General features: G+C 37.3%; 2 protein-coding genes across 4 annotated transcripts; one reads left to right on the top strand and one right to left on the bottom strand.

The window, feature by feature from the left end:
- Positions 1-92: 92 nt before the first annotated feature.
- cUnh1orf50 (chromosome Un C1orf50 homolog) lies at positions 93-10,219 on the bottom strand. Of its 3 annotated transcripts, none has more exons than XM_079598044.1 (6): positions 10,147-10,219; positions 9,898-9,972; positions 2,417-2,532; positions 2,244-2,330; positions 811-942; positions 93-554 (listed from the first exon to the last, which is right to left on the bottom strand). In XM_079598044.1, exons 3-6 carry the CDS (start codon positions 2,495-2,497, stop codon positions 369-371), a joined length of 486 nt encoding a protein of 161 aa, XP_079454170.1. In that variant the 5' UTR covers positions 2,498-2,532; positions 9,898-9,972; positions 10,147-10,219; the 3' UTR covers positions 93-368. The 3 variants fall into 3 exon arrangements, with proteins under 3 accessions (XP_079454170.1, XP_079454169.1, XP_079454168.1); XM_079598043.1 differs by having other exon boundaries at positions 10,108-10,155; XM_079598042.1 differs by lacking the exons at positions 9,898-9,972; positions 10,147-10,219 and adding an exon at positions 3,735-3,930.
- Positions 4,153-14,647, top strand: p3h1 (prolyl 3-hydroxylase 1). The gene is made up of 16 exons (XM_079598036.1): positions 4,153-4,167; positions 4,728-5,291; positions 6,119-6,271; positions 7,008-7,197; positions 7,409-7,540; positions 8,574-8,713; positions 8,885-8,974; positions 9,069-9,121; positions 9,927-10,048; positions 10,132-10,289; positions 10,406-10,498; positions 11,249-11,387; positions 11,489-11,579; positions 11,663-11,738; positions 12,298-12,438; positions 12,705-14,647. Exons 2-16 carry the CDS (start codon positions 4,836-4,838, stop codon positions 13,209-13,211), a joined length of 2,541 nt encoding a protein of 846 aa, XP_079454162.1. The 5' UTR covers positions 4,153-4,167; positions 4,728-4,835; the 3' UTR covers positions 13,212-14,647.
- The last annotated feature ends 1,319 nt before the right edge of the window (positions 14,648-15,966 follow it).

The following is a 15,966-nucleotide window of genomic DNA, read 5'->3' as shown; positions in this document are numbered from 1 at the left end:
TTTAATAAAGTATATAGGAGCACATATGTTGTGTTGTTTCATGTATACTAGTAAGCAGTGCTTTTCTGCTGCTTTACACAAAATCAATAAGGCACTGTAACAACCATTTAATGAAAACCAAATGGCAAAAAGATGTAGTTCTTAAATTAAGATACATTTGAGCATAGCATTTAAAATGGAAAAATATGAGCACAAAGACATTAAATGCATGATTGAATGACAGGTTCAACAGTAGTAACAAGGTAATCGAGTCTGCAAAACTGAATTTTAATTCAATTTATCCTGTATATTAACAACCAATTAGCATCTTTTAAGACCAGTTGGCCTCCATGGCCAGATAAGACAGTCCACGAGTGAGCTTTGCCCTTTCACTCTGAAATACCCTCAAAATTGGGCTCTGTGCAGGCTGGTAGAGCGATTTGCCTGTTTAACAGTTTGTCCATGATGCTCATTTCAGCGTCCCGCTTTTCAACCTCCTCTTGTGGTGTCCAAGACATGTCGTGTTGGAGTTTGTATCCGCCAAGAAACTTGTGAGGGCAATTGGGACCCCATTCCTGTAAGAGTTTGAAATATTACATTAAATTAGCTGTTAAATATTGTATTGTGCTTAAGAAAACAATAAATAATTGTGCTAGTGACTTTTATTACATCTTTCATTACTAAACACTGCACAATTCCTTATTTCCGAGGTGATAGTGTGATTACAGTAATGCATACTAAACATTTTGTTTCACTATCAATACAGATTGACCTCACTTCTTACTCATAACAACTGATAACAAGAGTCTCATAATGTGGCAATCGACTCACCCGAGGAGACAGAATCGAGAAGTATCTCTGTCCGGATTCGCGCATGTAAAGATAATACATGTTTCCTGGCTTCTTCACAACATTGCAGGCGGCGTGGTGAAGCTCAGCGTCTTTCTTGGCATCTTCCAAAACCTGAAGTATAAAAAGGAAGTAATTTAACCATTATTTATTTGTCACATTTCAGATTATATTAGCACTGGCACATATATTTAAGTAGGCAATTTTTTTTCATAAACACTTTACATATATCTTCTGTGGAAGGTGTAGGACCAAAAAACATTCATCCAATGATACTATGTCCTACCTAGCTGTCAACAAATGTATTTTAAATGCATGTCATATATCATCAGCGCGTTGCATGAGGCGATGCAGAGTTGCTGACAGACAGTCACTGAGCGCCGCAAGAAACAAGGTACAAGCGCGCACTCTGTAAGTAGTTTACGTTTATTATTATTGTAATGTTATGTGCTTTGATACATGAGATAATTTAACGCCATCTCTCGTGATGCTTTGCAGAATCTGCTCTGGCTGTGTTTGCGTTCATGTGTTTTGGAGGAGGCGAGGCTTTGGAAAGAGAGTGCTCTGAAGGGAGGGTGGGATCTTAAGCTAGGTGTATACTCGCCTCGTCCGCACGAGCACGAAGGTGCGGGCGGCAAAAATAACGTCATTCCGGTGTGGGTGGTCGTGCACGTTGGGTGCGCACGGCTTTTTTTGTAACAGTGCACGCGGATCCGCATCCGAAGATGCACGACTTCGAGCCGAATCTGGCCGAGCATGTATAAACGGGTATGTCTCACGCGCCGGCACCCAGTTTATGCGTCTTAAATTAGTTGCTTACGTTTACTAAATGAGCCAATAGCAGACATAAGCCATTTTAATAAAAATAAAGGTCCATGTTTTATAAAATGTCCACGAAACTTAATGAAATGTTGAAATTAGAAAATATTTAAGAGATCGTTAATTTAGTTGTACTATAGCCTACATATGTTTTCATATCCACATATTTTGTTCTAATGTCATAAGTAATAATCTTAGGGGTTTACTGGATTTTACACAATTATTTTTGTAGTGTGGTATTGGTGGTGATGTACTAAAATAAACATTATGTGTGGACCTTTCTTCTTCTCACAGTTGATTCCTGATGGTTAAGAGGACAATTACTTGAGTCGTTTCACAGAATAGTACAACGGCGAGCGCATCGAGTATAAACGCCTCGTCCGTTTGGGGAGGTGCGCGCGCAGTCTGCGGAGACGATAGAATAAACAAGGCTGCATGCTTTCCAAAACTAGCTTGCTATCGCAAGCCTCTCCGAAATTGCATACCCTACCTTTAAGACACAGTGTGTGCAGTGCTGCTCCCAATACAACTCCAGTGACATTTATCAGACTGCTGTATAATAGAAATGATCATATGATTTGATGGTTCAATCTCACCTTTCTTGCTTGCTCCTGAAGGTATCTTATCTGGTCAGCAATGACTGTAAGTTTGCTGCAAGCATTGGCTCTGATAAATTCATCTCCCTAAAATTTCCACACACACAAAAAAAATCATCAATAAAAGATGATAAAAATTTTATATCACAAGTGTGATCTAATGCAACACTTACCTTCTGTACTTGCTGAGCCAGAGCAACTAGATTCATGGGATCCCCAACCCGGTTAGTCTGGTAGGGACTCACCAGCGTCATTCCACTTGGGTTACTGCTGGCCTCCACCAAAGTTACTGTAATATTAACATATTAATGTCCACATGTAAAATCCTGTTCCATAGTAAAGACATGGTTTAGTAAAAATTATGCATAAAATCTAAAGAATAATCATATAAAACTGTAACCATATTTCATAGTTCAGCAAAAATAGAATAGTTACTACAATAACTATAATACATTTCTATGTAACCGCCACTTCCATAAAAATGCCAGAAAGACTTCAAAAGCTTCCTGCACTGAGATCTGAGATGCCACAGTAATTCATTAGGAACTACTTGTGTAAGGTAATTATGCAACCGGTTAGATAAGCTCTCAAGAGTAAAAAACACCTCATGAGGGGCAGAGCAGAGACTCGGGGTGTTTAACGTTTTAAAAAACTACTTCTTCACAATACATTTTGGGACTTGCCAAGTTCCACATTGACTCCAAATGTTACCAAAAGCCTACAGGCTAATGTAGTGTTTGTGTGAATGAAATCGAATAATTTTAACTTCTGGAAACAGTGTTTTCACTCTAATTATCACTCTGATGTATGTTATGTTTACAGTGAGCCAAAAATGGGACATTTAATAACATTACAAAAGCTATGTCAACTTGTAACGTTAGTTAAGCTTAAGTTTTAAGCAAAGACATTTAACATCTGTTTGATGTTAACTAACGTTATAACTAACACGTTTTTTAACTAGACAAAGCTGTGAAATTTTAATTTTTAGTAAATCTTTAAAATAAGTTGTTTTTGACTAAAAGCGTGACATTTTATAAACTTTATTAATCCCCATGGGGATTGATGACGGTTTAAAGATCCCATATATTTTAACTTGATAAAATAAAAATAAATGAAACTTTACTGCATTTTATGTAGTCTATTCATATGAGAATGTACACAAATTAATTATCTAAAGTTCAAAATGCCTCAATTGTCACTCAAATCTGTGTCTAGATCCATTTTCACATAGTTTCCCTAAATGTCCCAGTTCAGACAGGCTTCCACACTGTCCTGAAGCTCCACCCTCTCAAAAGACTTTGGGAGACCAACGTATAACTAACAATATGGTGCAGTGGAAAGATTAACTCAATCAATATATTTCAATCAATCATTCACTGGCTGACAAAACAGACAGCAACCTTAACTAAATTAAATGACTTATATATGACGCTAAGTTATATGACTTGTTCATATAATTTCTGAAATCAACATTGAAAGCCTTTGTCTTACCCGTGGTGGTTTTGTTGGGTTGGTGTGGCAGACTGACAGTTTTATCCATTCTGTAATAAACTATCCCTCAACTCTCAACAAATTTACACGAGACTTCTCGCCGGTCTCACAAAAAAATCTGGCACAACACGGTCACGGAGGAGGAGCAGGAGGAGGCGTTTCTGGGGTCCTACTGTGTTTGTTGCATGGTTTGTTGCCTCGAGTTAGTAGCCGTGATAGTTGCCTGTATAAAGATTCCTCTATTTTTGTAATCTAATAATTTCCACACATATTTAATGAGGGGTTAAACTATAGCACATGTTTCTATGATAATAATTTGGAATATCATAAGAATCATTATTTATAATTCGATTATTCAAATACTAAGCGAGTGTGCATATTTAGAGGCAGCCTTCGCGTATCGTGTTACGTTGACTGTAGAAAATGTTGAAACGTGAGTTTTTTGCAGTTATGAAAGATCTGAGTTTGAACATTATGCAAGTCTGTACAAGTTTATAATTGGTTTTTCACGCCACTTTTGGACTTTTCCTGTTATCTGAATTATGCAGGCTGTTTTTTTTTTTGTTTTTTTTTACAATTTCAGGCTGGTTGGTGATGTTTAGAGTTCTCACAACAATGAAAAGAAACAACACATTGCGAAAGAAGTGTAATTTTTGGTATACCAGATGGCGTGCCTTGCTACATTAGATTTTTTTTTTTAACTAGACAAAGCTGTGAAATTTTAATTTTTAGTAAATCTTTAAAATAAGTTGTTTTTGACTAAAAGCGTGACATTTTATAAACTTTATTAATCCCCATGGGGATTGATGACGGTTTAAAGATCCCATATATTTTAACTTGATAAAATAAAAATAAATGAAACTTTACTGCATTTTATGTAGTCTATTCATATGAGAATGTACACAAATTAATTATCTAAAGTTCAAAATGCCTCAATTGTCACTCAAATCTGTGTCTAGATCCATTTTCACATAGTTTCCCTAAATGTCCCAGTTCAGACAGGCTTCCACACTGTCCTGAAGCTCCACCCTCTCAAAAGACTTTGGGAGACTGGAGAGTTTCCAAAACCGAGTTCTACCTCACAGGCCTACAGTATCCAAGATGTGGACCTCACTGTCCCTGATCTCAATCCTCTCCACTGTACATTTCACCTTGTGTGAACCCCAAATCAATGGAATATTTGAGCCATACGATCTGCTTTTTGACAACGCGGTGGAGGCGTATTATAAGCAGGACTGGCTAGCTGTGATCCTGAACATGGAAAGAGCTTTGCGGAATAAAGGAGCGCTGCGTAAAATCCAGACGCACTGCCGCTTATCCTGCGCGGATCACACCGCTTTTGGGGATTCTTTTCCAGGTTTAGGTGTCCCGATGCCAGGAACCGGAGCCGTGGAGGATTTAGCGTTTTTCCAGACGATTCTCAAACGGGCCGACTGTGTGAATGCATGTGAAAGCGAGAAACTGGGACCACCGACACTCCATAAAGTTAGTGAAACTATAGAGCAGGAGTTCAAGAAGAGGACGCCATACAATTATCTGCAAGTGGCTTACTTCAAGGTAAAAAAAAGAGGCCAGTATGAATGAAATGCATGAAAAACTTTTTTAATAAAAACGCAAGGCATTTTAAAAGTAGCCTAAATTAGAATGGGGACAAAATCAGTGCGTCAGGACGAGCTTATTGTAAACGGAGGACATCGAGTTGAATCAGATGCATATCATCAATGCATAAATGTGCATCAGATGTGCACTGCATAACTGTTCAAAGCGCAGATAGCATTGAATGGTTAAATGTTTGAGAAGTTCATCCACGTTTCCCCAACCCCCCCAAACTCACTTCACTGTGCCACGTCTTTAGGTGGAGCCTTGCAGTCTCAAATACTTCCAGAACTCAAGAGAGGCTCTAAAACACAACTGCCTATTAAAATTATGGTTTAAAATGAGATATATAGGCGGGCACGTGAGCCTCAGACCACCAGCCTTAATGTAAATGCATAGTTCTCTTGCATTAAAAAATCATGCTCTAAAAGTTATAGACCAAATTGTTGCTAGAATATAGCTAAGCTAAGCATGACAAATAAAAAATATATAAGAAATGTTTATATATATTTATAAAGATTTTTAAATAAGAATGTGTGTGTATATATACAACGTTTTGCATTACAAATATTATATTATCACCATAACACTTTGAGTGAGCTGTTGAACCGAAAAGAAAATGATAACTGATAATGATAATATTTCATATATATACATTTTTTTAATATTTTTTGTTTGTCATGCTTAGCTAGCTATATTCTATGATTTTTGTCTTTAAAGTATAACTTGGAAAGCATGAGTGTTTTCTAACCAATATCTGAATATTTTTGTTCTCTTTGTACCTACAGATAAACAAGCTTGACAAGGCAGTGGCAGCAGCAAATACATTTTTCATAGCAAACCCTGAACATGTCGAGATGAAACAGAATTTAGAGTACTACAGGATGATGGCTGGGGTGCATGAGACTGATTTCAAGGACCTGGAGGAGAGACCGCACATGGTACGAGGAATGTTTATTAATATGAATATTTCAGAGATGGTGGATTAAAAGGAAGGTGAATGGATGGATGAATAGGTAAGTGGATGGATGAATAGGTGGATGGATGGATGAATAGGTAGATGGATGGATGAATAGGTGGATGGATGGATGAATAGGTAGATGGATGGATGGATGAATTTAATAGGTGGATGGATGAATAGGTAATTGGATGAATAGGTAGATGGATGGATGAATAGGTAAGTGGATGGATGAATAGGTAGATGGATGGATGAATAGGTGGATGGATGGATGAATAGGTAGATGGATGGATGGATGAATTTAATAGGTGGATGGATGAATAGGTAAGTGGATGAATAGGTGGATGGATGAATAGGTAGATGGATGAATAGGTGGATGGATTGATGGATGGATGAATAGGTGGATGGATTGATGGATGAATAGGTGGATGGATTGATGGATGGATGAATAGGTGGATGGATTGATGGATGGATGAATAGGTGGATGGATTGATGGATGGATGAATAGGTGGATCGATGGATGGATGGATGGATGAATGGGTGGATGGATGGATGGATGAATTTAATAGGTGGATGGATGGATGAATAGGTAGCTGAATGGATGAATATGTAAGTGGATAGATAGATAGATAGATAGATAGATAGATAGATAGATAGATAGATAGATAGATGGTTTATAATGCTTTAGTATAACTGACTGTCACTGTAATTGTTTTCAGGCTGAATTTTTAGAAGGCAAGATACATTACAGTGTGGAAGTGTTTGCGCCAGCCATCGATCACTTCGAGGCCGCTGTTGAGGAATACTTCAGTGCTTATGAAGATTGCAGAGTTCTCTGCGAAGGAGCGTTCGATTATGACGGTTACAACTACATGGAGTACAACGCCGACCTCTTTCAATCTATGACAGGCATGTGGGATTCTGATGCTTCTGGTTTTGAGTTAACAACACCAGTGCTTGTTTCTCATGGAGAAGATTCTCTTTGATTGAATCATTTATGTAATTTTGAAATCTCAATGGTGTTTGATGTCTTATTTGAGTTTTCTTTTCCTTGTATGATTTTCTGTTTCATAAATATGGATTTTTGAAGTATTCATGTCGATATTTGCTTTGATCACAGATCATTACCTTCACGTTTTGAGCTGCAAACAGAACTGTGTCGTGGAGCTGGCATCCACCGCTGGAAGAGAGAAGCCTTTTGAAGATTTCCTCCCCTCGCACTTTAACTACCTTCAGTTCTCATACTATAACAGTACGATACACTCTTATTCAGCATAATCAGATTCAGTACCAGATTGTTATTGTTTACTAAAAGCAAAACTATTAAAAATGGGGTAACACTTTATTTAAAGCCTTGATGTATAATGCATTATAAAGGTATTCAAAATGTACGTTATAATGCATTATATATTTTAATAAATAATTGTGACCATATTTTCAGATTCCTTGTTACATCTGAAATTGGTTGATTGTCATGTGTTTTAATGCATTATACTTTCTAAAGATGAGTTCAATGTTATAATTGTGGTTATGATTATTCATGAGACAATACAATGCATTATAACGAGCATTAAAAGGCAAACAGTAATTAATTAAATGGATAGTTCACAGAAAAATTTAAATTCTGTCATAATTTACTCAACCTCAAGTTGTTTCAAAACTGTATGCATTTCTTCCCCCTGCGGAACACAGAAGAAGATATTTTGAAAAATGTCAGTAATCAAACATTTGATGAGCCCCATTGACTTCCATAGTATTTATTTCCTCCCATATATTTGGAACAACTTGAGGATGAGTAAATTATGACAGAATTTTCCTTTTTGGGTGAACTATCCCTTAAGGCATCAAAAACACTTTTATAATTATATGTACAGGCTTTTGGTGTTACCGGAAATTGTTTTCAGCAACTGAAATCAATTTAAATATAAAATCAGATAAAAAATTATGGAAAATTAGAAATCTTGCATTTGCAACTAACAGAAATAAGTTGAAGTACTAAAATTACTAAATCTAAAACTTAAATAAAAAATCATTAAAGCTATATAGAAATTATAAAAAAAAACCTACAAAAATAAAATGACAAAATTAAGTACTAACACAAAAAAAGCTAATTAAAATTAATAAATACTATATAATCATTTATAAACAATACAAAAATAACACTGTCAGCTTTAGGAAGATATATTTAAGTACGCCATAGTTTGCATGGCAGGTACAGTAGTTGCACTGGGGTAAATGCATCATGTATTACTTACTTCAGTTAATCTGAAGGCGTTCTCTCGCAGGTGAGAAATACGAGCAGGCCATTGAGTGTGCTAAAACATTCCTGCTGTTCCACCCTGAGGATGCGGTCATGGCTCAGAACTTGGCGTACTACTCCGCCGTGCTGGGAGACCAGAAAGCCGCCAACATTACAGCCAGAGAGGTACCGTCTGCACTCAGCAATGATGCGCAAGCATGCTTCTGATCCACAGCACGTTTATTTGTCATGTCGATTGAAAATACATTTGAAATTATGTTTTTATCAATGAAGTCACATTGTGCAGACTTCACTCACTATGAACACAACATCATCGTGTTATGTTTCATGATGCAGAATGTCAAGCAGCATATCTCGAGGTCTCTGCTGGAAAAAGAGCTCCTTTACTTCGGCTACGAGATGTTTGGTAAAACTTTTGTTGATCCGGTAAGTGTTAACATGCGTGCAGTGCTGTACTTCTCATATTTATTTGTGTTCAGTGACAAGTTATGATCAAAATCTTGCTCTCATTCCATCTCAGGACACATGGACCCCTGAGAATGTCATGCCAAAGAAACTAAGAGACAAACAAAAGTAAGTTTATCTTTGAAATGATCAGGTTTATTCCTGTGATGCTTCAGTCTTCAGTGTCACATGATCATGCTAATATGCTGATTTGCTGCTCAAGAAATATTTCTTATTATTATCAATGTTGAAAATATTTTTGTGGAAAACATGATACATTTTATTCAGGATTCTTTTGTGAAAATAAAGTTCAACATTATATTTATTTGAAACAGAAGTAATTGACCGTTCGGAAAGACCCGCCCCCCTTAGTTACTGTCGCTATGCCCGATAAGCTACGCCGCTCTCACACACACACCATGTTCTCACTTAGTGAAAAACACATCGCGGAGCAGAGAGGACACGGACGATACGCTGGCAGACAGGACAGACCAGGTTACTTTTGATATCAAACGTATTAAACAGTCTCACCTTTCAAATTTGGTAATTTTTTAAAGAAATGTAAACAATAAATACCGTTTTGTGGCTCTTTAATGTGTCTGACAGATCGCTGTGTCGCCTCAGTTAAAGCTGCTTGTGAACCGATCATCTCTTCCTTCTAGTTCATTTATAGCATCAGATAAACATGAATGAACATCAGAAGGAATGTTGTTTTAACCGCGGAAAGACGTCCGTACACTCCGCTTCTCAAGTTCAAATCCTCCCATGTTAATCTACTAACTCTCCTGACTGATTTGTCGGACAAAATGGCGGATGGCGAAGTATGATTGGGCAGATCACCTGTCAATCAAGCTCCCTGAGAAGGGTCAATTCTACCTTTGCTGTTGTATGAAAGTTGAACTGACCTGACGTTGTTGTCCTCTGGTGTCCGCAGGTCGGACAGAGAAACAGCCGCCAGAATCACAGAGGAGATTGGGAACCTGATGAAAGAGATCGAGACACTCGTGGAAGAGAAGACTAAAGAATCATCAGACATTTCCATTATAGTAAAAGACGGTAAGATGTAGGGATAAACAAGTCACATGACCAATTCCTCCACTTTTACATGCACGTACTGTACAAAACTGCTGCTATTTCAGATATCAAACCGGCACCTGCTCCCGAAACTGACAAGAAACTCCCGTTTGGTGACATCAGAGTAAGCATGACATCCACGGCCCTGAACGGCTCACAGCGAGTCGTCCTGGATGGCGTAACCACGTCTGATGAGTGTCAGGAACTCCATCGCCTCTCCGGTGTACGTTTACACCTTTCTTGTGATTTTTCCCAAAAGAGTGAACAAAGAAGGCATTTGTTTGCTGCAATCAACCAAATATGTCTCTCTTTTTATATTGCTTAAATGAAATCTCGCAGGCAGCAGCTCTTCAAGATGTGTTTAAAGCAACACCGTCGCCTCATTCAGCGAGTGAGATGTTTCAGGACATCACAGTTCTCAAAGCTCTGCAGGTGACATACTTTACTACAGAAGTTTAAAGAGAAATCATCTCTAATAAGAAGAAACTAATAAATTCAGTGTGTTCTAATCAGTGTGATAAAGAAACACTTGCACTTGCAACACTTGGTCAGTTGTTTAGTTTCTATTTTTGTTGGGCTTGATTCAAAAGTTTGGGTCGGTTAGACATTTTTTTTAACATTTTAAAGTTTCTTATGCTCGCCAAGGCTGTATTTATTTGATCAAAAATACAGTAAAAACAGTAATATTGTTAAATATTATTACAATTAAAAATAGCTGTTTTCTATTTGAATATATTTAAAAATGAAATTGATCAGAGCTGAATTTTCAGCATCATTACTCCAGTCTTCAGTGTCACATGATCTTTCAGAAATCATTCTAAGATGCTGATTTGCTACTCAAGAAATATTTCTCATTATTAATGTTGAAAACAGTTGTGCTGCTTAATTTGTGTAAACTGTAAAACATTTTCTTCAGGACATTTACTGTCACTTTTGATAAATTGAATGCATCCTTGCTGAATAAAAAAAGTATTAATTTATTTCAAATAAAACAATCATTCTGACCTCAAACCTTTGTTTTAAAACAAAATCATACATTAAAAAAATTAGCTTGAGGTATGGATCTGATTTTAGATTATGCAGACTCTGTATTTTAAATAAAAGTGTGATATTCGTCTTTCAGGTATGTTTTTAATTTTAATTCATCATTAAATGTTTAATTGTTTCTGTTTTTTTGGCCAGGAGGGTTTGGTCCCCTTGAAGGGAGCTCATTTATTATTCGATCTCAATGAGAAGGTCCATAAGGGTTTGGAAACCTACTTTGGTCTGGAATCACCCCTTTATTACTCCAGCTCAAACCTGGTTTGCCGATCCACCATTGGTAAACTGACTTTTTAAGAAAGATATACATTATTTTTGCATCTTGAACACAGACCTATTTAGTTCTTAAGCAAGCACATGTTGGTCTCTCTTTCTATCCAGAGAACCAGGACGACCGGGCGGACTGTCTGCTCATCTCCGAGCTCAACGAGTGTGTCAGAGAGCCGTCGGCATACAACCATCAAGGCTACAGGTTTGCCACTTGAGGAACCAGTATAGCATTATGCGCATTTAGTTTATAGTGTTTTCACTAATACATTCTGTTTTGCTTTGTAGTGCCATTTTGTACCTCAATGATGACTTCGAAGGAGGAGATTTTATCTTCACCGAGCCGGATGCCAAAACAGTCTCTGTAAGATCTCAAAACGTTATGAATCATTTTCATTCAAATTGGCAAACTGTGTAGGGGACTAACTAACTCACTAACTAACTAACTAACTAACTAAAATAAGTAACTACTAACATATCTTTATTTTTCAGTTGTGTGATACTAGCTCAGCTACTAAAAATAGTGTAGCTTTAACCAAGATTTAACTAACTAATCAAACATTTAATCCTGGAATATGCTTCTCCTCTCAAATAGCATTGGGAAGTCTGGTTCATTTTAGCAAATCAGTTATTTTCAATGAACCAATTCAAAGAAAGTGACTCATTTAGTGTTTACTTTGTGCAGCTAAATAAATACTACTATTTATCACTGTGTTTTTGATTCCTTTATAAAAAGTTGTATCTACTTTAAATCATGAGTATTAAGGGAATATTGTAGCTTGACAAAGTAGCTTCCCAGCAACGCTTAGTGAGCCATTTTAGAGTTAGTAGAGTCAATCTATGAGGTAGCATGCTCTACTAAATGTGCTGTTGTGGCATGAATTTTCTAAAACGGATATTATTTCACTCTACCATCTCTTCAGGCAGTGGTGAAGCCTCAGTGTGGCAGAGTCGTGGGATTCAGAGCTGGACAGGAGAACCTTCACGGAGTCACCGCTGTAACCAAAGGCCAGAGGTGTGCTTTAGTGCTTCAGTTCACTCTGGATCCTCAGCACAACGAGAAGGCAAGTATAACTCTCAGTGCACTTTTGTGAATGCTAAAATAAAGCAGTAAAATAGGGAATACTGTGTGTTTCACAGGGTCTGTTCTAGTGTTGTTATTGTAAGCTAAAGCTATTCAAATATTTTTTGATAAAAAAAAAATCAATACTTTTATCCAGCCGGGATGCATTAAATTGATCAAAAGTTACAGTAAAGACATTTATAATGTTACCAAAAAAATAAGTTTCTACATTTTCTAACCTTGCATTTTGTTGGGTCCACTCCACAGGAGCGTTTACAGGCTGAAGAACTTCTGAAGAAACTTTCCGCCCCAGTTGAAGCTGACGTCCAGAAAACAGGAACGGATAGTAAAGAGAAACCCTCTGAAAATGATGGAATAATTCCTGCTAAAACAACAGAGCAAGACACAGTAAAGACAAGCACGCCTGCAGAACAACCCAGCAAAGCTACTGAAGACAACAAAACTGATGGCAAAGTGGTCAAGAAAAGCGAAAAACCAAAGGCCAAAGCATCAAAAAAGCCTACCAAAACAGAAACCCAAACAAAAGCTACAGCAGACAAAACAAAGAGCAAAAAGTCAGACAAAACAAAAACCACAAAAGCAGAAAAAAAGAAATCAAAAACAGCCAACAAGACAAAACCTGTAACGTCAGATCAAAAACCACCTGGCAAGAAAACAGGCAAAGCAACTGTTAAAAATACTGCAAATGATGAGAAAACAAAGCCGAAGATCACAGAACCTAAAACAGCCGAAAAACACACTGATGAGTTATGAGCCTCAGAAGATGTTCTCTGTTTAATTATTTAGTTTTTTTTCATCAGTGATGGAGCAGTGCTGATAGATCAGTTTTTGAACATTTTTCTAAAACTTTTGAAATCAAAGGCGTATCAGAGGAGTGCAGTGTGGGTGACAATCAAGTTGAGTGTTGTATTTTCTGTTTTGCCTGAATTGTATTTAAATCTATCCTTGTCTCAGGAACCGAAATACGGTAGTAACATTTCATACTCCTGGAAAGAGTATGGCAGCTTTCAGAGATTACAATTACCACTTTGCATTCCCATAATAATTCCTGAATAAAAGCAACATGTTTTTTAAATTATAACACTGCAAAAAAATATTTTCTAAGGTGTTGTGGTATGTTGCTAATGCAGTTGTTGTTCATGGACAAGTAAAATATTCCCTGGAAATGGCTCAGGTTTCTTCTTTAATTTATTAACGTGATTTTTTTTCTCTTGTTTTATCATCTGCCAAGCAAAACACTCTTCTCTTCAACAATTTCAGGCACACAATTTCAGGTATTACTCAGCCATAACTTCAGTTTTCTTCATAGGATATTAAAGTGATTTTTAACAAACACTAGTTCATGAATATGCACTGACTTAACACTGCACTAGGTGGCAGCAAAGAGCTGAGGGACCGCTCCGTGTGTTTTCTGTAATGATTCTCCAAGGACGTTCCCTCAGTAACACAAGGCTGTTTGTACTGGTTTGAGGCATTTTTATATAAAAGAGTAATCCTGAAATGGCACAATGGCTATTTCACAATACTTATTCTTTCACCGTTTCCTTCACTATTTGATTTTGTTTGTTCTTCATAATGCTCGGTCAACCCAAAGAGATTTTCTGGACAAGTGCATTGGCAATTATATTCAAAGATGTCTTTAGGACACCTACAATTACTCCTTAACAAAGAGTGTCCTCTTCCATCTGCTTGACAAAGTCATTTACTGCTGCAAATAGATTCGAATGAAGTCCTGTTATCAACTTGCCATATGGATTTTGCATGCATGTGATTAGATCCAGACCCACACAACCATGATGCAAAAGAAAGACGACTACTCTCTCATTCAAATATCATCTGGCTAATGACTTAACTGCATAATTATCAGACATTATTAGACAATATGCATCAAAAATACTTTTAATATCTGACAAAGACTATATAAATAATACTATAATATTGGCACCTACTGCAGAAGAACTGAGGAAAATAACCACCAAGATCACAATAAGCTATTAGAAATATTGCCAGTATGGTATTTCCACATGAATCAAGCGAGTCGATCATGGTGTTGAAGTGGTCCGTCATTTACTTGTGTGAAATCTTTAGTGTCTGTTAGCTTTCATCATCTCTTTAAAGTTAACAAAATTTCAGCATTTTAAATTTACAGCCTTTTGCTTTGAGGAAAACAATAAAAAATATTGATGATCTTGGCTCGTATCTTATTTTTGTGTGTAATAAAAACCTCTCTGAAATGAGGATCTTAGTATATTTAATATTACAACTAAATATAGCAATAGCAATTATCAAATCATGGTTCATAGCTGAAGAAATCTACTAGACAAGTGTATGTAGGCCTACTTGTTTTGTGCACATATTTAGCAAAGGCTATTTAGCAAACTTAGCATTTCCATGCTAACCAGTAACCAATATTCAAGTTTTTTGGTAAGGAATTGGCTAGTAAACCAAACGCCATTGTTTTGGTGGTTTACTCATAATCTTTTTTGAGGAAATACGCCATGTTCTTGCAGATCGCCACAGTAATTTGCATCTTAAAAGCTTAGAAAAAAACATGCAAAAACTAGCCTGGTTTTAGCTGGCCTTCTAGCCTGGTTATAGCTTTAAAGGGGTTTTGACCACTTCTTTAGCTAGTTAAGCTGAGAGACCAGCTTGATCAACCAGCTAAAAACAGCTGAACACCAGCTTGGCCAGGCTGGGAGATCATCTTGAGCAGCCTAAACTAACCAACTAAACCAACCAATTAGCACAGGCTGGTTTTAGCTGTTTTAGTGTAAGGCCTAAGTTCTTATATAATGTGCAATGCACAAAGTTTTACAGCATGAGTGCAACTGTTACTATTCATTCTAATGTGGTTAGGACTCACATATTAGGCCACAGCTTGCAAAGAGGCATTGAATAGTCCACCTGGAGCGTGCTGGCAGCTGAATAGTGGAGGTGAATGTGTAAAGTGACCTGTGGCAGCTGCAATGAGACCCCTCGTGTCCCTTTACCTCCCCTTGTTAGTGGTACAACAGTTTCTCTTGTGTACCTCCCACTGCTGAGGAGTGGGCAGAACTAGCCATGAGCAGAATGCCAGGGACCGATGGAGACAATGGTCTATTTTCACTTTAGATGTCTGTAACACCAATGATATTAGTGACAGTATAAGTTTTATGGTGGAAGACATACTGTTAGCAGCTCTCCAGAACAGTTATCTGTTTCTAGCTGGTCTGAAGTGGTTTATGGGGATGACCATGCATTTGTGATGCCACGAGGACCTAGGACCTGTCAAGGAAAAACAGGTCATAGCAGTTTAAGCCTTAAGGTGGTCAAGATGGGTTTTGTAACATGATGGGCCCTATCAAACACCTGGCGCGAGTGCCAGTTTCAGCCCGACGTAGTTATCATTTTCACGTCCTGCACCACGTTGTTTAAATAGCAATTGCATTTGCGCACATGGTCTGAAACCTATAGTCTAAAGTCAATGGCACAATTTTTTTTTTGTTATTTAAGATCCGTTTCTTTGCTA

This window comes from Phoxinus phoxinus (genome assembly GCF_949152265.1).
Source record: "Phoxinus phoxinus genome assembly, chromosome: 22".
Lineage (NCBI taxonomy): Eukaryota > Metazoa > Chordata > Actinopteri > Cypriniformes > Leuciscidae > Phoxinus > Phoxinus phoxinus.
The sequence above is the reverse complement of the archived record's forward strand: the minus strand, read 5'-3'. Positions and strand labels throughout refer to the sequence as shown.

Bases quoted from the DNA above. Each gene is read 5' to 3' on its own strand.
- cUnh1orf50 (XM_079598042.1), bottom strand. From the start codon at position 3,783: ATGGATAAAACTGTCAGTCTGCCACACCAACCCAACAAAACCACCACG. The intron at 2,533-3,734 runs GTAAGACAAAGG...TTAATATTACAG, and splicing joins ACCCAACAAAACCACCACGG to TAACTTTGGTGGAGGCCAGC. The intron at 2,331-2,416 runs GTAAGTGTTGCA...TGGAAATTTTAG, and splicing joins TGGCTCAGCAAGTACAGAAG to GGAGATGAATTTATCAGAGC.
- p3h1 (XM_079598036.1), top strand. From the start codon at position 4,836: ATGTGGACCTCACTGTCCCTGATCTCAATCCTCTCCACTGTACATTTC. The intron at 7,198-7,408 runs GCATGTGGGATT...CTTTGATCACAG, and splicing joins CCTCTTTCAATCTATGACAG to ATCATTACCTTCACGTTTTG. The intron at 11,580-11,662 runs GTTTGCCACTTG...TTTGCTTTGTAG, and splicing joins TACAACCATCAAGGCTACAG to TGCCATTTTGTACCTCAATG.